Source organism: Struthio camelus, chromosome 5 (assembly GCF_040807025.1).
Source record: "Struthio camelus isolate bStrCam1 chromosome 5, bStrCam1.hap1, whole genome shotgun sequence".
NCBI classification, from domain to species: Eukaryota; Metazoa; Chordata; class Aves; order Struthioniformes; family Struthionidae; genus Struthio; species Struthio camelus.
The window spans coordinates 66,047,996-66,071,958 of NC_090946.1; the positions used below are offsets into that span (position 1 = coordinate 66,047,996).

Below are 23,963 nucleotides of genomic sequence, written 5' to 3' on the forward strand. Positions count from 1 at the left end.
TCTTCCCCAAAACTGAGCATAAAAGCCCCGTGCAGTTCCTTCTGGCCCAAATTCCTGCGATGCAGTGGCAGGACCGAGGCCGAGGTGTTTTTCCCTGCAAGCCGGTGTTAACAGTTTGGCATGCTGACGCTGGAAGGAGAGACGAGGAGCAGGGCGGCCCCGGCCCGGCCCGCGCTGACGGCGCCCGGAGGCGGCCCCGGCCCCGGCCCCGGCCCCGGCCGGGCTGGGGCAAGGCGGCCGCCTCCACCAGGGCTGTGGAGCGAGCCGATGCGCACCCGCCACGCCGCCTTTTATAGACCATTCTCCTTAAAACGCGCGAGGATAGCCAAGACAAGGCTGTAGCTGCCTCTAGCCGCTGAGGCCGTTTCTGCAAGGCTGGAGCTCCTCCTGCCCTCAGATGGCGCAAGTGCACGACAGCCGCGGGCGGCGAAAAGCCCGCCCCACGCCCGGCACGCGTTTCGCGTGAATACACGTCCGGGGACTCTGCCCGCCCTCAGCGAGCCGCCACAAGCCCCGGGACCGTCGGCGCGGCCCCGGCGGCGGAGCCGGCAGAGGGCTGAAAGGGGCCGGACACCGCTTCCCGCGGCGGCCGCCTCCTGACGGGGGGCGCGAACACCGCCGCCCGCCCCTCCCCCGCGGCCCCCCGCAACGGCCGCGGCGGCGCAGGGGGCGGAGCCAGGCGCGCGAGGCGGCGGTCGCTGCTCTGCCCCCCCCCCACCCCGCCGGCTCGCGTCGGGGCGGGGCTTGGGGCGGGGCGGGGCCTCACTCTGCCTCGCCCCCCGCCCGGCAGGCGGGGCGCGGCGCGTCCGGGCGCTCCCCGCGCGCCTGCGCGCGCCGCCCCGGAAGGCGGCCACGTCTGCCGGAAGTGGAGCGGGGGGAGGTTGTGCCGCCGGTGCCGGCCTGCGGCCTCGCCGTTACCGCCGCCCGCCGCCGCGCGACCGGCCCCGCCGCTCCGCCGGCCCCCGCCCTGGGAGAAGGTGAGGCTCTCGGGGCCCGCCAGGACGGGGCGCCTGGCTGAGGGGAGGCCCGGGGGTGCAGGGGGCCGGGCCGGGGGCGGGGCAGGGGTCGCGGCCGCCCCTGCCTTGCCCCTTCCCGCGGTGGGATCCTGGCGTGTCTGCGCCCGACACTGGCCCCTCGGCCAGGCTGCTGCGTCCTGGGGTGAAGGGCTCCCTCCTGGGAGCTGGGGTGTCGCCTACGTGGCCCGGCAGGATTTGGTGCCAGGGAAGGCGTGTAGGGCTCCTCCTGCCAGTGAGACTGCAGGCTGCGCAGTTTGTGTTGGGGAGGAGTCCCTCTGGCTGTCCCAGGTTAGGAATCTGCCGGACAAACGTCTTCTTTCTGATCTGTTCCTGTAATAAGCATCCGACTGCTTTTCCTCTTCGACTTGAGTTTGGTTTTGTCAGGTGCAATCGGGCCTTATTTCTCGTGGTCACTGCAGATTGGCTAGCAGGTTGGACACTCAGTAGCAGCTTCTGAGGTCAATAGCAGATATGATGGTCTGGTAGGTAAGCCTAGTTTTTGTATCTTTTTCTTAAGAAACAGATCTGATTTAGTTCAGTTCCATTCCTTATATTAAGTGCTGGAGTATGAAGCAAGTAGGACAAAGGTATTCACGTAGTTATAGCACTAAGAGATTAACACAACAGTTCTGCAGGCAGCACATGCGTTTTAGCTTAACAACACCTGATTTATAATTGTTCTGTGTCTTTTGCAGCACATGTTCCTGGAATTTTAATTCTGTAGAACTTATAAGCAGACATCTACCATGTCTTGGCTTGCTGATCTTGCTGGAAAGGCAGAGGATCTCCTCAACAGAGTTGATCAAGGAGCTGCATCAGCCCTGAGCAAAAAAGACACATCAAGCACTGCAGTATATGATAATAAGAATTTGGACTCTGCCACTGAATATTCTGAATTGCACAAGCATACTGGAGAACTGAAATATCAGGTGTCATCCAAAGCAGCCTACATCTCCTCAGCAGCTGATAATATTAAACATCAAAAGGCTACAATCCTAGCAGGAACAGCAAACGTTAAACCAGCACGTAGGACGTCTTTGGAGGCTGCTTCTCCAGTTGAAAGTGTTTCCACACCCAGACCTTCCTCACAGTTTGTGAGAAGAAAAAAGTCTGAACCTGATGATGAGTTGCTATTTGATTTTCTCAACAGTTCTGAGAAAGAGCCCAATGGCAAGATAGACTCTAAAAAGGAGAAGAGTAAGGCAGCTGTTCTTCAGAATCACTCTCGGACTTCAAGCATTAGTTCTGTGTCTACTAGTACACAGAGTGCAAAAACTACTGAAGATAATTCCACCAGGAGCCAAGGCAATGGTAGCTAAGTAGCATTGACTCTAGAGATATTTAAAATCCAGGTGTGGCTAAGGAGGGTAATGGCTTTGTAGTAATGTGAAATGTGTGCAGTTCAGCAGGGTGTTCAATATTTTTCATCAGTGGGACACTCTTAGGTATCATGCTAATTTTACGCGCTGAATAGCTTTAATATCTAAATCCTTTTTTCTCTTACTGTTCCACATAACTGCTGCTCGCCTTGCCTTCCCTGAATTATGACCTAACCTTATAACACCACGCATAACATTCTCACTCGGAAGCATGGATTCTGGTGCTGCTGCATGTGTCCCAGCATTCAGGGACCCTGCACTGTTTCCACGTAAGGCAATGAGTGACTTGCACCGACTGGTAGATGGTGCTGGCTCTTGACCCATGCACTGAGTGAGATAATTTCTTTATTCCACCGTGAGAGAGGGGTAAACTGTCAAGCTTGCTTGACCTACAGAGTGGGAGCTTGGATGTGGATAAGCTGTTGTAGAGCTACAGGTGTGAGAGAGCTGGATAAACGAGGCCCTCACGTTCACCCAAAGTAATTCACTACTTCAGTCTAAATCCAAACTCTAGAAACAGCTTACAGGCCAGACAAAAACCACCATTCAAAAGCTGAGGCCATTTTCGAGTTCATACCAAGGAGAATGTGTCTGAGAAGTCAAAATTTTGTCTTCTCAGAATCTGGCTCTCCAATCTATCTTCTGTCCTTGGAGATGCTCTACCACTTTGCTGTTGCTTCTATAAATTGGAAGCAAGTGTTCATATTGTTTGCTAGTAATGTAGTAAGAATAATTTAATTCTTCTTCAGTATTTTGAACGTGTAAAGCATTGCAAGTGCCGTTTTTGACTTACTGTGTTAAGTACAGTGAAAAGCTGTAAAAGTAAAAAGAGATTATTTCTAAAGATGTGAATATCTTTGTATTGCTGGCTCTGTAACTTTTCAATAATATTTAATAATAATAGTAAGTTAAATATGTTAAACCGGAGCTATATGGCATACACTACCTTAGGAATTGATGCTTAAGGAGCATAGTTGTTTTCCTCAGTGTGGTATATTGAATTTGCTTTTCAGGATTTTTGAGCAGAGTTTGCCTCTTGGAGCTGATGAACAAGGAAGCCCCCAATTTTAACATAAAGTTTGAGCACGCGGGTTTCAAAATTCGTATGTACGCCTGTGTAATTTAAATGTCCTGTATAACTTCTGTTGAAATAGCTTATGGTCTTTTAGCTATAAACAAAAAACCTTGGCATAACTCTGTGTACATTGCTATAGATGTTATCCTCATTTGTCTGGAAAACTCAAGAGGCTACCAAAGTTCATGAAGCAAGAAGTTAGCCATTTATAGCACATATTAGATTATATGTGTCTGATATTGTCTGATGATTTGGAAATTGTGTAAATGAATTAAAAGGAAGGAAATAATACTTCTTATAACCATTTAAATAGGAAAGGAGATTGAAAAAAGTTTGGAACGAATCTTGCTGCCACTGCTGTTACTTTGAAACATTATTGTTCCAAATTATAGCCTGTCCCAGCTCCCAGGGCACTAGGTGGTATGAACTGTTGCAGTGGTAACAAGGAAGATAAAGCTTGTGGGTTAGTAATCACAAGGTAAGGTAAATAACCTGGTGACAGCTAAACTGCATTCTTTCTTTGAAAATTTTGCAGCCTGTTCCAATGGATTTTCAACAGTTACCTATCTGAGATATACAGAATTCAAACAGAATACTTCACCTCCTTGTTCACTTATTGCATGCTGTGTTGTTTTATATTAACACTGGTGCAAAGCTTCCTGTTGTCTGCACACTGGAAACAACACTGCTAGAGTGGACAGCAGTAATCCACTAAGCTCTCTGTGTGTCTTTGTGTGTGCTGGGAAAGAGCAGGGTCTTTTCCCCCAGCCTGCAAGGAACTGTTGTTCAGACTACTGTCAGTAGTTCCCTTACTGTTCTTACAAAGGTTCTAAGCTAGAAAATAGAGTTTGTATTTTTATTTCCATAATCTAGAGAACTACAGTTTCTCTAGGCAGACAGCTTTGAATAGTTTGACAGAGGATCTGTACCTTATATTTTTGTTCACTAGAGAAAAGAAAATCATGCTGTAGCCTCCTGCTTTAAATCACTGGGTTTTTTTTATAGTAAAAGTGCTTTTAAAAATATTTCTAGGGAATTATTGTTTTATGCGGAATTATCAGTAAGAGGATGTTTTGATTGAAGTGATTCTTTAAAAGGCTTCTTAACATAAAGGTAATTAAAACATATATAGCTGTGTGGCTATGTTTAGGTTTGACATCAAAATGACAAGGTATAGTCGCCTGAACAGATTTTTCTTAATACAGTTTATGTCCTTGAAGTCTAAATCTTAATGGAAAACCAGGATGAACTTTTACGAAAAATTGCATTAGTTGCTGTCTATATCTGATGGCTTCTATTACTCTCTCATCTTCCAGTGACGAGATTAGTATCTTCCAACTGGGCAGCATAGTCATGAGAAATATTAACCTTTTAGAATGGTAAATTTAACATTAATGTCATAAGAAATTTTATAACTTCCATGTCTGTCTTGCTGGTTTAACAAAGATGCTGCATGATGTGTACGAACTGTATAATGTTCTATTCTGTATAAGTCTGTTGGGAGAAGCAACTCAGTGTTCCATTTCACTAGAACCTCTTTTGACTTTTTTTATTAGAACATTAAATGCTTTTAACAACTGATGCAGGACATGGGTTTGCTGTTTATATTAAGCCTATCTATGGATAGATATTAGTTCTAACTTGCATCTTTCTGTACAGAAACTCCAGACAGTTCAGATTCTGGATTGGGAGCACAAGTGGATGGCTCATCACCAAGTGCAGTAACTAATCCTAGCCTTTCAGCCAATGATGGTTTCAAACCTCATGAGCTGTCCAATCTTCGCCTGGAGAATCAGCTGCTGCGGAATGAAGTTCAATCTTTAAATCAAGAAATGGCTTCATTAATTCAGAGATGCAAAGAAACGCAAGAAGGTACTACAGTTTGGGAACTAAACTTTAACATATTACTAAAATGCTAGTAAAATAGAAAATAATGCTACTTCTGTGTTAATGTCTTATATTTAGAACAAAATCTATCTAGTTACATTTGCGTGTATGACTTGGCAAGTAAAATGATTCTTGATATTCAGAATAATGAGCTGGGAGAGACTGAAAGGCTTGTTCATGAAGATAGCACAAATGTTGATTAAAGTGATGCAGTCAACTCCAGTTTGTTCCAAAATTTAGATCTTAATAAAACAATGTAGCAAAGGTGAAATATTTTTCATGCTTTTTAAAGGCCACTGCAAAATGGTAATTTTTAAGCGAGTAAATTCCTTGAAATTCTTGAAATTTGACTACTTTCGAAGCTGTAGGCTGTGATGTCTGACACCAAAAAAACTAACAGCAAAAATACAAGACTTACTGTTTGTTTGATTTCACTAGATTTCTCACAGCCAAATGAAATGACAACGTGAAAAATGTGAATGTATGAAAACCTTTAAATTATCATTTAAATATAGCAACCTGCTGCTGTTAGAGCCACAACTGAGCGACTGCGTTTTTTTCAAAGTATCTGTGTGGTTTTAGCCAGAGAATTTTAACTTTCATTGAAGACTAATATGTAATGCTTGATTTTTTTTAAAAAAAAGAAAAAAAAAAAGCCTCAGGTATTATTCAGGTACTCTTTTAGCACTGATATATTTTTCTACTGACTGTTTTTCAGGTTTAGTTTATTGTCATGTTGATTTGCACTAGACGCTTTATGCAGAGCTTTCCAACTGTTTGCTCACGCAGGACTACTCAACAGTAGGTTGTTGTGAGGGGTGGGGCAGGTAAAATTTATCAGCTGTGTAACACAGAATGAAAATGTCTGTTTTGAGATCACATGCAAAGTTTTACGGGCTGTGCTCTGACAGCCGGAGTCTGGCATTTGTTACTCCTTGGTAGCGCTTAAAGTTTCAATATTACTTGAACTTGGTTGTATTTAATTTCTTTCTTTACAGAAAGTGACCTATACCGCCTAACCACTTGTAACACCTTGTAATATCTACTTTTAAAATCCTTAAGAAACTTTTTTACTTTGTAGAGTTAAACAAATCCCGGGAGAGGGTCGAAAAATGGAGTGTTGACCATTCAAAGAGTGACAGGATGGTTAAAGAACTTCAAGCTCGAGTTGATGATCTCACAGAAGCTGTTGGTGCCAAGGATTCCCAGCTAGCTGTGCTAAAAGTGCGATTGCAAGAAGCTGATCAGCTTTTAAGGACTCGGACAGAAGCTTTGGAAGCATTGCAGAGTGAAAAATCACGGTATTTCGTAACCCATTGCAAATAATAATAGGCTTGAAATCTCGAGGTAGAAAGCGTGGACTTTTTAAGAAGAAAAATGATTTATTTATTGTAACAAGATTTTGAATACCAGCATTAAAGTTTCCTCTGAGCCTATTAAAGCATAACTGACAGTGGGAACAGGCAATGCATATTAAATAAGGGCAATTGTCACCCGATTATTGAAATGCCTTTTGTATAATGTATTTATATTTGTGAAATAGGCCTGTAACTGAAGGTTTCAGGGTAAACGTTTGTCTTCAAAAATACATTCACTTATCCACAAATATAAAGACTCTTCTGACTTAATCTCATCACTGGAATATGTATCTGCAATTGAATATGAGAATATAGGACAGGGAGGGACTGCATGAGTCACTAACTCCATGTCTCCTGCCTGTAACCAGCTATGTCTGATAATTAGTTGAGTAAATTTTCAAGGCGAATCTTAAAAGCAGGTAGTCATGTTTCTACCTGGAAAAGCATACTAGGTTTCTTCCTTTTCAATTAATGTCTGTATCACTCTTTCAGGATAATACAAGACCACAGTGAAGGGAGCAGTTTGCAAAATCAAGCCCTGCAAACTCTTCAAGAGAGGCTGCGTGATGCAGACTCCACACTGAAGCGAGAGCAAGAAAGTTACAAACAAATGCAGGTTAGACATGAAGCCTAAGGAAGACTTTCGTAATCTGTTTTTGAGATTAGATCTATGACATTTTTAACTGCTCTCTCCTTCCCTTGACTTCAGTTCCTGCTCAGGGTACCAAGGGCTTGGTAGAATGCATCTGCTGCTGCACTAAATATACTTGTGAGGCTACTTTACTTTTTATATATTATTTTGAAAACTTTGTGATTAAAAGTTTTTGAGAAGTAATGCTGACAGTTTTTGTTGCTTTTTTGAACTATTTTTAATGTTAAAATTATTTTTAAATCAGTAATCAATTTAATTTTCCATGACATGTAGTTTCCCCTCACACACTATTTTAATACATAATTTTAATATTAAGCAGGGTGATCGCTGTTATGGTAAACGTGGAGTTCATGATCCTGCTAGAGATCTTTTTGCCTTCCGTACTTGGTCTGGCCTTTATTATATATAATACTATCTTGGAAAATTGTTGTTGGCAGTCTTTAGGCTGCCATATTTAAGTTTAATTAAACTTCGAAAAAAAGCTTGCTTTTTGTTTGCCAAATGTATGCATAAATAGGAGGAACCGCATTTTTGGTGAGGGAAAGAAATGCATATGTTTACTTATCTTATTTAGTACTGACGTAAGCTACCAAGATTTCTTTCCACATAGAAAGCACTAACATATCTTTAAGTTGGAGGTGGCAGACTTGAAGTGTTGTGTCTTGTAGTGTTGCTTTAAAATTTTTTTTTTTTCCTTTCTAGGTTAAAGTTGTGATTGTGCTAAACACAAGGTATTGTTTTTTATTACTAATAGAATGAGTTTGCGGCTCGTCTAAGTAAAATGGAAGCTGAGCGTCAGAAATTGGCAGAAGGGATTACTGTGGCAGAAAGAAAATATTTAGATGAAAAGAGGCGAGCTGATGAACTTCAGCAGCAAGTCAAAATAACTAAAAACCACCTAGAAACTGCAAAACAAGAACTGACAGACTACAAACAGAAAGCTACTCGCATACTCCAAGTAAGTATTTCTGTAAAGAAATCCAGTTTAATTTGTGCGCATTTAGTTTTTGAAGGTATTATATTTCATGTAATTTGTGTAATTTTAATTTTTTCATGTGACCAGTAATATATTTTGGGGCATGTCTTTTATAATATGTTCATGATATGATCTGTATGGAATACCTACCAGTCTGCATATTATAGCTCTAAAATGTAAGCTTTCAGGTTGAGTTAAGTAGTTGGAATGCAAGTTCCAATCTTGAACTTAAAGAAAGATCCAAGTGAATCACTGTGCTTAATTGTGCAGTATTTGTCAGTGTGTTCCATGTCCAACTATCGGAGCTTAGGCAAGCAAATAAACAGCTGTGACCTGCAATTTTTTCTGCATCCAGTGTTCTTTTGACAAGAAGATTGGTCTGTTCTGCTTGAGACTGAAAAGCAGTGTGTAGTGCGTACTTAGGTGTAAACCAAAGCAAATATTTTTATATATTCTGAAAGGTAGTATGTGATCAGCATTGTATAAACAGCGGCACAGTTCGGTATTGTGTGCAGAGTCCTATGCTACGTAAGCTGTCAAAGGTACCAAAGTCTAATTTGGCTAATTGTGCTGACATTTATGAACAAAAATCCAATGTTAAAGATAAAGGCCAATGTTTAGAATAATTGATTTGGCCTAATATGCAAGGATAGTGTTGAAATCATGATGGTAACTATAAGAAGAACAGATATCAGTGAACATGAGGTTGACTCTGGTAAATGAAAAGGGGCATTCTGCTTCCCCAGAAGAGGTGTTGCTATATTTGGTTCTTTTTTGGCATTGTGGGCAGAAGAAAGGATGAGTTGAAAGGGAGTGAGCTTTTATCATTAGTGTTTGATAGTATCTGTCTTCTGACTTTCCATATCACATTAGAGAAGTTTTATGCATGACATGTTTAACGTTCCAGGCACTTTTAAAGAGAAAGCTATTCTTTTCCACAGATAACACAGGCTTTCAATAAATATCAATAGTCACATGGCATATAGGAGGTTAGAAAAATGATCAGTAGGAAGCGTTTTGATCTTAAACTCTATATGATCCTTAGTCGGGGAAAAAGAAGTAAAGCAGCATTTTTCCTTTGTGTCTCTGGATTTTAGAACAAAATTATTTTGACAGATTCAAGTTGAGCACTTGTTAAATACTGCCATAAATAATATATTCCTTTATTATTTTAGTCTAAAGAAAAGTTGATAAACAGCCTAAAAGAAGGCTCGGGTATTGAAGGTCTGGATAACCATACTGCAAGCACGATGGAACTAGAAGAACTGAAACATGAACGAGACACTCAGAAAGAAGAAATGCAAAAGCTAATGGGGCAAATACAACAGCTCAGAACAGAGCTGCAGGTCGGTATGGTTACGCATAGATGTAATGTAGTTAACCATGCACAATGGACTATTTTCTCGTATTTTAGGGCTGTTGCCTCTAATGTTTATTTGACCTGCTATTAAAGCAAGCCAACTTTTGCTCAGGGTGCTCAGGGTGGGACAAATGCTTCTAGATACCCAGTTTCTTCATTGTCCCTCACAACATCCGCCAGGCCTAAGATGGTGGGAGGGATGCTATATGTACTACTTTTCTTTTCCCTTATTGCTATATGCTTCTCTTTAAGGAAGCTTTTTTTTCCAAACAAGTCTGGTGATTTCTGTATAGATCATGTTTATCCTTTTCTGCAAAGGCTGCTAATCCTTGAAGCAGCTATGGTCTCTAAGTCATCTGCTTCTATAACTGGCTCAGCCCAGCATTCACATGCAAGCTTACTTTCTACAATTTTAGCCTGTGTACAGTAGGAGGGAAAAGGTGGTCAGTTGGAGGCTTCTCTGTTTACAAAATGCAGTTTTAAAACTTCTGTTACTATATATTAGTAAAAATATTATATATATATATATATAAAAATGATCAAATGTCATTTATTTAATTTATCTTGACCTTCCTTTCCCTTGGAAGCAGTACTGCAGATGTAACTTTTTGGTATTATCTGTAACAGATTGCAGTATTGTTTGATTGTTGATGAAATGGTAATGTTTCTGTCCATTTCAGGATATGGAGACTCAGCAGGTAAGTGAAGCTGAGTCAGCAAGAGAACAACTTCAAGATCTACAAGAGCAAATAGCAGCACATAAAATGGCCAAGCAGGAGGCAGAGGCTGAACTAGAAAGGCAAAAACAGGTAAGGAATTCTTGAGAGCTGATTGGTCTTTTTTAGGCTCCATGTAGTGTTGTCAATAGTAAACTATTTGGCTTAATAAGAGAATATTTTATAAACTGTTTGACTTATTTTTCTTATAGTATTGAAAAGAGTTCACTGAAAGGTTAATGAACGTTGTTAGTTCAAACAAAGGTCAACCACTAATAAGCAGTGGAAAAGGCCTTCTGGATATCCCTGGTGAAGGGAGTTCTCATTGGCTTATTAAAAAAATAAACATGACCCTAGGAAATGCTTGGGATTGAGCATGATTAAACCTTATTCAGCAGAGAAATAGTCAAAGAATGTGGCTACAGTAATATTTGTAACATTTGTATCAAGAAAGTTAAATACCAAAAGTGGTTACTATGGGACTTCCTCTACCCAATTAATACATAGAATTTAGCTCTAAATTAATATTATATTGTAATACCATATTCATATAAATATTTTTTGAAACCCCTTATAAATCCCCTTCCCAAACTGCTCTGTAAGACAAATAAAACGGTATTGGCGAATTTCATCATGTTGTGTCATCTTTTTAAGCAAACTCCCTTTTGATTTCAGCAATTTTGTGCTAAAAAGAGTAAAAAGGCCCGCTCTCATATTTAGTGTAGACAAACTAATTCTTCAGTAGAAATCAGATCATGCTTTGAACCATTCTAAGAATTTCCTCTATAAGAAAGAAGCTCATGTAAAAGAGAATTAGTAATGAGGAAAGCAGAAGAGTATGCTGTACCTGCTGGGAACAACTTATCTTACAGGATTATCTGTCCTTTCAGAATATTACATTTTAATGAGATGCTAGCAGCTTGAACTAATTAAAAGGCAGAAGTCCAAGTCTGCTCTTGATGGAGAGCTAATGTTTATTATATCAAAGCAGATGGTAGATTGTATCTTCTTACCTCTGTCCTTTTGAGGTGTATATTTTAAGTCAACACTACATATAGAAAAAGTGAGGTGAAGCTAAAAAAAAATAAAATAAAATAAAAGGGGAGGAGGTAGGTATTATCAGTTATGCTACAGAAAATGAAATTTTCCTTTTAATTACACACACGTGTATGTGCTTTTAAAGTAATTGTGTGCATTGATGCTTAATACAATTGCAGCTTGTTCTTTCTGGGGTCTATTCTTAAAGCTATTGCTATAAGATTTCTGAGTCTGAAAATAAGTAGAGGTATTATTTCTGGTATATCTGATGGTTTGAAGGGGAAATATGATTTGTCTGATTGCTGTGGCAGCTGGTAGCTGAAATGGTACAATGATTTGAAAACAAGCATGGTAGATCCTTAAATAGGAGCTAAAATAGCTACTAAATCATGTGAGTAACAAGATTTATGGTTAGATTTGCTGCAGTCAGTGGCCCATTCCTATTATTACTTCCCCTTCCACCCCGTTATTATGTTAATCCTAAACTGTAAGGGAAGACCCCTGTAATACACAGAATTAAAAATAGGTACACCAAGCTTTTCAAAAACTTAAAAAATATATATATCTTAAATTGGCAGTTTTATTTTAGGGATGCAGATTCCCTAAGAGTATTGCTTAATTGTTAAGGTCTGGTACTGACATCCTCTTAAGATAGCAATATAGTTAAGGGTGAGAGTATTAAGAAGATAAATCATGATTCAAATGAAATTATATGGCTATAAGTAAACTAGTTGGGATTAGTATTTGCATTAGGTCAGTCTTCACAGAAGAGTTTGGTAGTCTTGGAGGTTCTGCCTTCGTACTCAGTTCTCCTAGTTCCCCCTCTCCTAACATCTGAAAATCAGGCACTTTTAACTGAGGTTCAATTTCAGTTTATATTTGACGGTGGTATATTGTCGTCTTCTGTTCTAGTATGAAAGCCTGGATAACGGAATGTCTCTCAAAATACATACATTTATAAAATTTTTATTTGTGATTTTAATCAATTTCATAGGAACTCCATTATACTGAGGAAGAGTTGTATCGAACTAAAAATACTTTGCAGAGCAGAATAAAAGACAGAGAGGAAGAAATTCAGAAGCTCAGAAATCAGGTACTGTGTTTGTACAGAAAATAAACTTTGAATCATGAAAGTTTTCACAATTAGAATTATTAATTTGGTTTAAAAGTAAAAAAGAAATGTTAAGGCTCTACTAATGGGCTATAGTGTACTTTCAATACAAAGGACAGTTTTGAGCTGGGAAGAATGCAGGAAGGGAACAATGAAATAGTAAATAGTAGCTTAATTTTAGAATTGCATCTGCTTTCGTCTTTGAACGTGGGGAAAAAGAAGACAACCTATGTCCAAACTAGACTTGGTGGGCAGATGCTCCGTCACCGTTTTTCTTTTTGAAAACGAAAGAAGTCATTGGAGTTTTACTGGGTCATAGCTATTTCTGCAAAGATCCTTTTAATTAGGTATAAGAACATAAGACGTCTTACTGACTCAGACTAGTGATCTGTCTAGCCCAGTCTGCCTTCTCAGACAGTGGCAGTGGAGACAGCCTGTGAGCCTGGCCACTTTCTTTGCTTCTTCTAACGCTCCCTCAGCATCCACAGTTGTATATATGGACTTTTGAGAGAGCGTCCCTGCCTACTCCCCTCAGCACATTTATAGACATGTTTTCCTTGAATCAGTCAAATCTGTTTTGGGACCTTCTGATACTGGCAGCCCCCGTATCCTCCTTTGGCAGCAAGGAGGCATCAGTTTTGTTTTATGTAGGTTATCTAGGACAGCATAATAAAAAAATAGGCTATATTTAAAGAAATTAATAGTCTAGAGTCCAGTATGATCAGCTGTGCAGATATGGTATCAGAGAATTTGGAAACTGTTTGTATTGTGATGTAAATTTCCCAAAACTATTGGCAGGTGATTTTCCTGGTAGTGCTACCTCCTACTTGCCCTGGCCCATTGCATCTGAATATTTGTGTTGTCTCACTGCCACTGGTTCCTGCTGATTCCATTGTCCTGTCTTTGAAGCTGCATTATTGTGGTGTACGATGCTACAGGTGGCTCATTTCTAACCTCGTAGCAAATAGATTAGTTCCTGCCCATATGTCTGACCTGGAGATTCCTGTTTGCTTGAAATATTTTCTGCAAGTTGGATGACATGATTCGTGATGTCTTCGTTTCCTCTCCTTCCTGCGGTTTCTATTTGTTATCCCAGTCATGTTTTCTGTCTTGGTACTTAGTTTTTTGTTTAATAATCTTGTTAATCTTGTTAATCTTGTTTTAGCAACTGTTGAAATTGAGTTTCTTCTGTTGTGCTCATTGGTGATGGTTTTGGTCCTGTTATCCTATGAAAGTTCTAAAATGTGCTAACTTGGATCTTGAAGGAGGATAGATTTTTTTTGAACATAGCAATTTTGTAATATGTCACGTCAGTCAGATTTTGAAAATGTTCTAATTTTCTGTTTCTTTTTTTTTCTTTTTTTTTTAAGCTCACAAACAAGGCTCTGAGTAGTAGTAGTCAGACCGAGTTAGAAAATCGGCTTCATCAGCTGACAGAAACACTTATTCAAAAGCAGACCATGCTAGAGAGCCTTAGCACGGAGAAAAACTCCCTTGTCTATCAACTGGAACGGCTTGAGCAGCAGCTTAAGGCTATCCAAGGCACTAGTGCTAATGGACCTTCTATTAACATGGCAGGAATTGATGGTCCTGAAGGTAAATATGGAAAGACGATATATAAAACTGTCCTTTATGCAGTTCAGACTTCTGTATTTCCCAATGCTTTGAGTTTATAAGGAGAAAAGAAACCCTGAAAATAAGTAGTTCATGGCAGTGGTCTATTCAACAGCAGGTACTATAATGAAAAATAGTCAAACTGCTTTTGTGTGTAGGTTACTTTAAGTAAATTTAATAGAGCCAGTTTCGTCTTGAGTTCTCAGTACTGTGGCGGTATTAGAATCATCATATTTACAAAACTTGTTACAGCTGCAAATAAAACTGTCTTTGTGGGTTTAAGCTGAATGTCACAAATAAGGTTTAAGTGTCGCCTTCTCATAGGAAGGATTTGGGAGGTGACCGAGAGTGTGAAACTGCCTTTTGAGAGTTGATCAGAATTCTGGTTGAGGTCAATTGTCTCCTTTCTGTTTTCTTGAAAAGGAGCTTGATAATATGGTGGTTCTGCAGAGGTTCGTTCACCTATACTGTGCAGAGTTCATCCTGTGTTACTGGGAGAACCTCAGTAGTTGATGCATGCCTTTAAGATGTTACTTTTCACAGTCAAATTTTGTAATTGGGTGTATGTGGTAACTGCCTTTTAACACAAAACACAATTAGTAAGACGTATAAAGTAACAGTTCAGACTTCTGTTTGTTTGCTAATGAATGAGAGACTTTTAAAGGAATAAGACAGGAGAACTAGAAATTTGAAATGTGCTTCCTTTTGAGTCTTATTTTTAGCTAAATCCAGTAAATATAATTTTAGTTGCGCAAGGATGGCATCTGACTTAAATAAAGTTGATACATATTAACGAATTAAATAGTCAAAAGACTTGGAAATACAGATTGGTATCAGGAATGCTATCAGATGTTTTGCTGTATGACAAATGCAAGCAAATGGAAAAAATGCAACAATATCAAAATTCTTATTTTATATGCTTAAGAAGTGACAAAAAAGCTAAAACTGCTATGTTTTCCACTTAATGGAGTTGCATACCAAGATATATCCATTTGGTAAATTAAAATAAGTTTTAAAAATTTAGTAAGTTCAGGATATGTTTGACTTAGTTTTATGTTTGTCAGTAATCTTACCCTCGCATTGTATTCTTTTACCCTCAGTAAAATTTACAAACTGCATGAGTCACTGCATTTTATTTTTATATATCCTTAGGCTATATGCTATCAATTTGTTTTACTTGGATAACAACTTAGCTGATTTTAGCCTGAAGAAATTTTTTCCCCCCCTCCCTCTTTGAATAGGTGCTCGTATGCGGAACGTTCCTGTCCTTTTTAGTGATGTGGACACTAACATGGCAGGAGTGTATGGGAGAGTTCGCAAAGCTGCTAGTAGTATAGATCAGTTTAGGTAAGAGTGGCCTAATAGAATACATTTCTTCGTTACTGGACTCCTTTGCGGTTTTCTAAGTGGTACAGCTTCTCTTTGGAATTGCTTGTATCAAGGTAAAAGTAAATAATGAAGCAATATATTGAATACAATATAAATTCTTAAACATTGACTTAAATCACTTGTGCTTTCCTGCGATAGAAATATTCTTGGGCTTTAGCAAATTATAGTAATTTGTTTAAACAGTTAACTCTTTTTGTGTTGTGTAGATTGGTATAGCAGGATCATCAGACTATATGCAAAAAGCTAACCTTTTCCCTTATCAAGTTTCACGTTTTTTGCTTTCAGATTTTTTGACTCTGTCTGTGATAGAGACTGTATGAGGGTATCACTGGGGCAGTATCATCTATGCTTGGGGTGTATCCTGTGTCTTTTTTTAGTCTTGTTTAGGCATCCTGTTGGAGACAAGATGCTGTGTTCTGACCAAGTACAGCTGTTTACCTTACAGAAAAGATACTCTGTTCTAGAAATTAGTAAACAAAAGGAAATCTGAATCTACCAAAAAACTTGTTTTAATCTCTTTTCTCACTTCACTGTCAATATTCACAATGAAAAATCTTTTCCAAGGGTTGTATCAAATACCAGTAGGAAACAAAATTAAGTATTATTTTTTTCTTTCTTGGAGAGCAGGATATCTTGACAAAATATCCTTTGTGTTTCCATGGTACTTTAAGTTCATTGTGAGTGATATCAGTATTTCCATGACTAGGGGCCTAATGTATGTGATGCTTTAGTACTAAACTTCATTTGGCAGTATCATAATCACTTTTGTATGACCATGCTTTTTAATAATTAATATTATTGAACAACAGTGCACACATCTAATACAGTATACTTTGTAGTGCTGTTGCAGTAGAATTGGAAATTGCTGTAATCTAATGAAATGCAAGAACAGCAGTGATCTATTTCCTTTTTAAAGGAATCTAAGGTTTTAATTCATTAAATATCTTTAAAAATCAGTATTCATGACAGTTTTTGGAGTCATAAGATTTGACAAATATAGAGTTGGGATTTTTTTCCTTTGAGTTTTAAAATGCCTGTACAGTTCTTTGAGAGTTTTAGCTCTTTTTCACAAAGCCTGACCCTAGCACATGAGCAGAAAAGCATTAGGAGAGTATGTTTAATGGTCGAATTCTGAATTTTCTTACTCTTTTGAATGCCTTGAATACAAGAAGTAAAATTAAAGTCAGAAATACAGAAAGTCGTGTCTATAACATTAGCTGATATTTATAAGTTTGTAGTGATTAAAATGAAAGGAACAGGCATTATTACCCAGCGTTAACTTATGCGTTTAATTTTTCTTTTATGCTTGTGTAGCATTCGTCTGGGAATCTTCCTAAGGCGATATCCCATAGCAAGAGTCTTTGTAATCATTTATATGGTGAGTAAGCTTTCTTTATAGTAAGAAGATAATGTGAGATTTCTATAGCAGTTTTATCCGATAAATGATAAACTGAAAGGCATTTGATATTTAAAAGTAAAAGGCTATATAATTAACTTTTAATAGCTTAGTGTATTTTTTGAAGTAGACTAAATAGTGCTTATAACAGTATTTTAGAATCAAGTTGCTTGGTGAAGTTGTTTAAGTTTGCCCCTGAATTCTTAGTTTGGAAGTCTTAAAGGCATCTATGCAACTACCTTTTAAAAGACTGCGAAAGTAGAGTGAGGATTAAAATACAAAATGACACTGACTATGATCTATGTCCGCTGAATTTAGGAAATTGACTTTTGTAATACCTTTTTTAATATTGGGCTCTTCACATTTGTTCAGGGATTAATAGTTGCACTTTTCTGATGGCTGAAAAAGTACCATGCAAATCTTTTCTTGCTAGATCTTTCTACTACTACCAAGTAGTAGAAAGTTGCTCATCCATGTTAGGTGAGATTGTCAGACTTCTTGAATTTCCTCCCTTTTCCACTGGAGGGCAGATATCTGTCAGTTGAAGTGATCTGCAGGAAGGTAGGTGTGCAGTTTACCCTGCTTGAGAATACTTGATTAGTTGAGTCCTTGAAATGAAAGAAAACATGTTGCTTGAGAAGGCATAATAGTTCTTCTAAGTAGAATCTCTGAGAACAGCTGCCCCTATTTCAGGATATAAAGCTGGCAGGCACACATAAATAAAGGAAACTACAATTTTCCCCTGCAATTGCTTTTTCCACCTTGTTAAGTACTGGAAGGAACAGGGCTGTTTATAAATCCTATCTTCTCTTTCTTCCTATTCATGACTTAGATTTCTCACTATGTGAATAAAATGCTTTGTACCAAAACTCTAAAGATTTTTACTGCCTAAGCTACTATTCAAACTGAAAATCAATAGTTATTGCATAGGAGCCCTATATTGGGCAGTCAATGGTAGATTTTATTATTCAACAAAGAAAGTCACGGATAGCTGGAAACTTAGCTATGACTATTGACTAATCACTAACGACTATGACTATCACTAGCCTGTTTTTTTTAAGGAAATGTGGCTTATATATTCTGTCAGTTATCTCCTTTGCTATATCCCCAGCAACTTCTATTCTGATTAGATCATTTCAGCCAAATTTGAATGAAAATTGTCATTCCTAGAAAGTTCATGGAAATGTCTCAGTAGAGAATAGAGACTTAAATTAGTACCCCTGCTGAGGAGAAGGCAAGCACAGCTTGGCTGTTTTACACTGTCTAGTATCAGCCAGTCAGCACAGGAGCAGCAGCTTACCTGTTACTCTAGACAGATCACCTAATCTGCTGTCTGTAGGCTAGACTGGATGTCAGAGAGAGCACCTGGAGTTAGTCAGGGATGGAAGGAAAGAGAGGGCAGAGAACACAAATCTGTAGGAAAGCGGCTCCATTTTTTTTTTTCCCGTTTACGTAAAAACTTTGGTTCTGTAGGTGGCTTTTTCAGAATGTGGCTCAGTACTTCATTTTGCAAATCAGAATTACTTTTTAGGAGTAACTAAATAAAATTAAAAAAAACTTAATGAAATATTTCTACAAGACTAGCTTTTTTCGATTGCACTGACATATTTACTGCTACTTTAACTGATGATGATCAGTGCTGATAAAGTAATTATTTTCCTTTCCCAGGCATTGCTTCATCTCTGGGTCATGATTGTTCTACTTACCTACTCACCAGAAATGCATCATGATGGTCCCAGTGGCAGATAGACTGAGACAAGAGCATATGCTGTGTTAATGAAAGTACGCTGGCTGGCAGAGTACTTAAAATGATCAGTCCTGAAATATCAGCAAACCTTTCATCTTGTTTAGGAAGAATGAAAGCCATCATGCCTGATTTATCACTACTTTTTAATATAAGTATAATACTATGTAGCTTTTTCGATTTGCCTAACACTGTATCATTTTCCTGGAGAAATATGGTTGTTAAGCTAAATTTAGCCTTTACATTTTGCATAAACCTTCTGATGGTTAGTGTAAAAATAAAAAAATTAAAATAAAAAAATTAAAAAAAAGAGTTGTACCTACAGAGAAATGCAATGATTTCCAAAGTTACAGGTATATATATGGTACAAACTATTTTAGGTCATACTGGACGTGGGCTAAAGTCAGGTAACAAACTGTACTTAGGAACTTAAATAAACTTTTTCTGGTTTCTTTCAGTCTGCTTTTGCACTTCTGTTTTTAACTTTGTAAATAGGCTTTTCTTTAACATGTTAAACTGAAAAAATGACAATGGATTGGTGCAATATCTTTTTGTAAATAAGTTTAAAAATAAAATATTATGTATTCTTCTGAGCTTTGTACTTTCAGTGCAACAGATGAATCTTCCCTATCAGCTAAACAGTGGGATTGCCTATTTAATGATTGATATTTTAGCTTTATCAGAGAGTGAGAGAAGGTTTCAAGGAAGGAGGTTTGAGCTCTTTAGAAATAATGGTATTTTCTTTTGCACTTGAAATGTACTTATTTTAACTGCATTTTGTTATATGCCTCCCTCATTACTAGATGTCTTAACCAGATCTTATATTTGTTGAAATATTTATTTTCTAAAACTTTAGGTACTTAATGCTATTTCTGTACAAAATCTATAACAACTGCAAAAATCTCTCATGGCTAGATATTTACCAAATATACTAGTAAACAAACCTCATCAAATATTTATCTCCGTGACCCATGAGACCAAATCAAACCTACTGTAATAGTTCTGTCATTACAGTGGCATTCTGTAATTATGAATTCTTGATACATTAGTACAGTAATACAAGGTCACTTATTCTTTCCTCAAGAAATCTGTTTCCTTGTGTGGTGCTCAAAGCTGAGTCATGAGAAGATAACAAAGTAATTTGTCACTCCTGCTCTAATGGTTATGGTTCAGTTTTCATGCGACTTGAACACTCTTAAGCATTAGTCCTATGCATGAGGTCTGTCATGCTAACACCTATGGAAATGTTACAGTAGACACATGACTGTATTGCTGCTCTGATTCACATCTTGCAGTGAAACCTGAAATGTTTTGATGAATTAAATAAAAGAGCATTTATGATGTGTCCCTACCCTCTGTCATATTTGCTGCACTTTTCCTAATTCTTATTGCCTGTTTTCTTTTCAATTTTGTTATTAAAGCCACTGTTGAACCCTAGTGAGAGCTGCCTGCTGTAGAAGGAGGTAATGTAACGACACTTGTAAAATCCTTTTCTAAACAGATACATTTAAAAAAAAAAATGAAAAAACATTCAAAAAAACCCCAAACCACTAAATCGCAGCACTTTGGGAACTCCAGTGTAGTGTGAAAATTTTGTGGGAATGTTCTTAGTGGTATAAGCCCCCATAGCTTTGGTAACATCACACCTACTGCACATCTATTCCATCTCCCTTTCTCCTCTCTTTTATTTTTTTAAGTTCCCCCTCCCCCCCCCCAACCTCCTGTTTTGGTAGAGGTCTTCCCTTTAAGTTCACTGATGCTTGTTTTTTGTTCCTTATGGAAGTTAAAACAGTATTTGTAGTATTCTTTGTCATAGATTATTATTCTTTTCTTTAGTTCCTCCAACTTTAATGATAGAAATTCTATGCAAGTAAGCACTAAAAGATTCCTACTGACTTTGGTCTTTAACCTGCACCCCTGCCTTCCAGTATGGACTTGGGCTTATTTAGTGTTGACCCATGCAATGTCTTAGAGGTGAGAATAAAAAAAAACACTTGTGAAATGACAGTAGAAACCGTAGCAATGACAACTGTCCTTGAGATGCTGCTGGATTGCCCTTGCAATGATACATAGCATCCTTTTTTTTCAGTTGCCGTCTTTACCATGTATTAACTTTTTCCTTTTGTTGTGCTTGTAAAAGAGGTACATGACCTTTTGAGGAGAGTATCTGGTTAGGTTTAAATGAAAAAAGCTGCAGTTTTAACAAGCTGTGAAACAGTGTCTTTTTGCCCATTAAAAAGTCTGGAAGGAGGCAAATTCTGAATTAGACTTCCTTGCCAGACAAAGGGCTGTTCATCGTGGAAAGTAACGTGGGATGAGGAAACAAATGCTACTGTGCCACTTAAGGCTATATTACAGTTAACACCTTATATTACAGTAAACACCTTTCAAGATCTCTTTAAATCATAGAAGAACGTGAAAGGCCTTTATTATAGTGTTAACTATTTCAGAGCTATACAAGGAATATGAAGAACTACTCCTTAAAACTTTTGTTTAAGCACGCTGGATTTTTTTCCCCTGTAACTGATGTTAATAAGCTGCATGACGCAGTGCAAGAATGCACAAGATGTGTAATGGAGTCTATCTGAATATAAATGTCAAAACTGAAGTAAAATGGTAAGATACACTTCCTGCCTCAGGTTAGCAATTTTGGTCTCTGAGGTCATCTGTATAGATTTGCCAAGTGTGCTACAACTACAGGTCAAGGGTCACATAAGAACATAGTCTCAACAGGCAACTATTAATGGTGTCATGAGGTTGCCTTACTGAACAGATGGCTTTGGAGTGAACAAGAAGCTTCTTTTAGCCATTATCTTAAGTGACAGGAGGATAGTCCAAGTGCTAAGTCTGTTATTTAGGGACTGTTGTAGGACGATTAAACTACTTGATTTCATCGACCTGGAGAGTGATTTAGAGTGGTGGTAGGGGGGAGGTTGTGGGTTTTTTGTTGTTTTTAATAAATGCCGCCCCTATCTTTCCGAGCTCTATAACCAGCACCAGAAATAAATGGTCACAATTCATAGAAAATAATAATCTTTTTTTCAGCTGAAATATCACATGTTCTTGAAAGCAGCATAGACTACTGCGTGGCTGAAAAGTCCTGCTTCGCTTCCTTCTTTCTAGGACTGGTCCGAGTATGAAGCATATCCCTTGAATGAATCAAAAAGATGAAAAATGATGAAGAAAAGGTTGATAGGCTCTGATTTTTCCATTTGCGCTCAGTTTGTGTGTTACGTTCAAAGAGAAACACTGCATTATGTGCCCCTCTCTGGAAGGGGGTGAGAGGAGTTGTCCTCTCTGGGAAGAGATGATGTTGGCTGAGGGAGAGAAGCCGGCAGAGCTTCTGCAGGGTACGGTGCGAGAGGAGAACGGGCTGCTGCGGTGGAGAGAGTTTGCCCGAGGAGCAGCCAGCCAGCCAGCTTTCCGAAGTGATGCAAAGGAAGCTTTCTGTGCACCAGCTTCCTGAACTGCAGCAAGTTGGTGAGTTGGCTGAAGCTGTGCCTAGAGGTCAGGACATGCCTGCAAGGTTTCAGTGAGCTCGGGGAGAGCGGTTTCTAAATTCTTTTTATTCGTAAACTCTTCTCGTTCCTATGCTCTCACTCTTACCCCTGTGCACAAATAGAATTTCATCTATTTAAAGAACTAACTGGTCTAATAAAACCTTCCTTTTTTAGTAGGCAATCCTTCTCTCTCGTCTCTGGAGAATTCCCAACGGTCACAAGCGAACGAGCCGCCAGAGGTGTGCCTGTGGCAGAGCTAGGTGAGCCCAGGAACGGGAGGGGAGCACAGGCTTTCTGGTACTTTCCTTTGATGCATCTGTCCACCTGTTAGCTGTTAGAGGAGGTAGTTAAAATACACGAAGCTAAGGTTTTCCAGGGAGGCCGTGCTCCAACCTGCTCTGATGCTGTGCAAGCAGCTCGTCGTCCGACAGCACCGCGGCCCAGCAGGGAGTGCGTGGCGCCCCGGTGCGGGCAGATGTAAGGAAGTGCAGCAGCCACAAGGGGCTGGTGACACGCCGGGGAGATGTGTGGCAGGGCACGCTGCTGGGAACACGGCTGGCGACACGCTCTTGGAAGGTGCTACCCTGTGCCAAAGCAGGGACACCCCCAGGGGACGGGGGCTGACGCATGCTGGAGCAGAGGAAAATGAGTAAGAAGCAAGGAGCAGCAGAAAGACTGTTATGCGCAGGAGCCCAGTCTCCTGCACCACCCGTCACCTCCCCGAAGGCATCGGAAGGGAAGCGGTGTAGCCCGCAGCGAAAGCACGGGGAACTGAGACTAAGAAAGGGGGAGGAGAGGTGTTTGGCTCAAGTAGAGCCTAGGGAAGGGAGAGGAAAGGTGTTTTTCCAACTGTTCAACTGCTTGTTTTCTTTTTTCTTATTACCTGATTCGGTGATCAAAAGTTTGGGTTAACTGGCAATAAATTAAATGAAACCCCGCAAGTCCAAACTGCTCTGCCTGCAATGCAGCATGCGATAAATAGGCAGGGCCCCATTCTGCTATACACAGCCCTGGCTGGGTATTGCAGACAGCGTAAGGTAAGCAGCTTCTGCTATATGTACGTTGTGGAAATACCCATGTTCCTGTTAAACCGAGGAGGACTTTGGTCACTGACCCCAAGGGGAACAGTTAGCGCTGCTGGAAACTGTCTTACACAGCCAAAGCTTCTAGCAACCAGATTTAATGGGCAGCTAAGGCTCAGAAATTTGTCGACACAGAAAGAAAGGTGTTGCATGCTTATTCCGAAATATGGATTTAGGAGTTTACTTTTTAGGCCCCCCAAGTGTGGTTGGTGGCCTGTGTAAAGAGCTACTGGATCACAAAAGTCGTCTTTCCTGCCCCAAAGCTGTGTAAGGCTCTGGCTGCAAAAATACAACTGAGAGGGGAGCTGTGGATCCAAAGCTTTAAGAGTGAATTAAGGCATGAAAGTTATTAAATTAATGCCTGAACAAGACCTGCAAAGCTTGCAATTGATAGTAACGGTGAGATTACTCTTTTCATGATATTTTGTAGCCTGGAAAAGGTCTATTTCTCTGAGATGCTGATAATCTTGGCACATATCCAGTCGGAGGTAATCTGTACCAGATTTTAGTTCCTGTAAAAGAGGGTTTTGTGTGAATTCTCAGATTCCATTTAGTCCCAAACCCTTGCGTGACAACAAACTTCCTTGCAATCTTGGTTTGCTGATATTTGATCTCTGTGCTTTATTTACTGTGTTAGATCAGTCATATGTGTACCAAGACCCTGTACAAA

General features: G+C 39.4%; 1 protein-coding gene across 2 annotated transcripts; it reads left to right on the forward strand.

Moving 5' to 3' along the window:
* The first annotated feature begins 821 nt into the window (after nucleotides 1-821).
* On the forward strand, nucleotides 822-19,304 carry GOLGA5 (golgin A5). 2 transcript variants are annotated; one of them, XM_068946869.1, is made up of 13 exons: nucleotides 822-977; nucleotides 1,712-2,327; nucleotides 5,130-5,342; nucleotides 6,439-6,658; nucleotides 7,208-7,331; nucleotides 8,122-8,325; nucleotides 9,519-9,689; nucleotides 10,384-10,512; nucleotides 12,452-12,550; nucleotides 13,939-14,164; nucleotides 15,424-15,529; nucleotides 16,886-16,949; nucleotides 18,636-19,304. In XM_068946869.1, the coding sequence occupies exons 2-13, from the start codon at nucleotides 1,763-1,765 to the stop codon at nucleotides 18,714-18,716; spliced, it is 2,202 nt and encodes a 733-aa protein (XP_068802970.1). In that variant the 5' UTR covers nucleotides 822-977; nucleotides 1,712-1,762; the 3' UTR covers nucleotides 18,717-19,304. The 2 variants fall into 2 exon arrangements, with proteins under 2 accessions (XP_068802970.1, XP_068802971.1); XM_068946870.1 differs by lacking the exon at nucleotides 822-977 and adding an exon at nucleotides 1,401-1,498.
* Nucleotides 19,305-23,963: the final 4,659 nt, after the last annotated feature.

Bases quoted from the DNA above. Each gene is read 5' to 3' on its own strand.
- GOLGA5 (XM_068946869.1), top strand. From the start codon at position 1,763: ATGTCTTGGCTTGCTGATCTTGCTGGAAAGGCAGAGGATCTCCTCAAC. The intron at 8,326-9,518 runs GTAAGTATTTCT...TTATTATTTTAG, and splicing joins AAGCTACTCGCATACTCCAA to TCTAAAGAAAAGTTGATAAA. The intron at 15,530-16,885 runs GTAAGAGTGGCC...ATGCTTGTGTAG, and splicing joins AGTAGTATAGATCAGTTTAG to CATTCGTCTGGGAATCTTCC.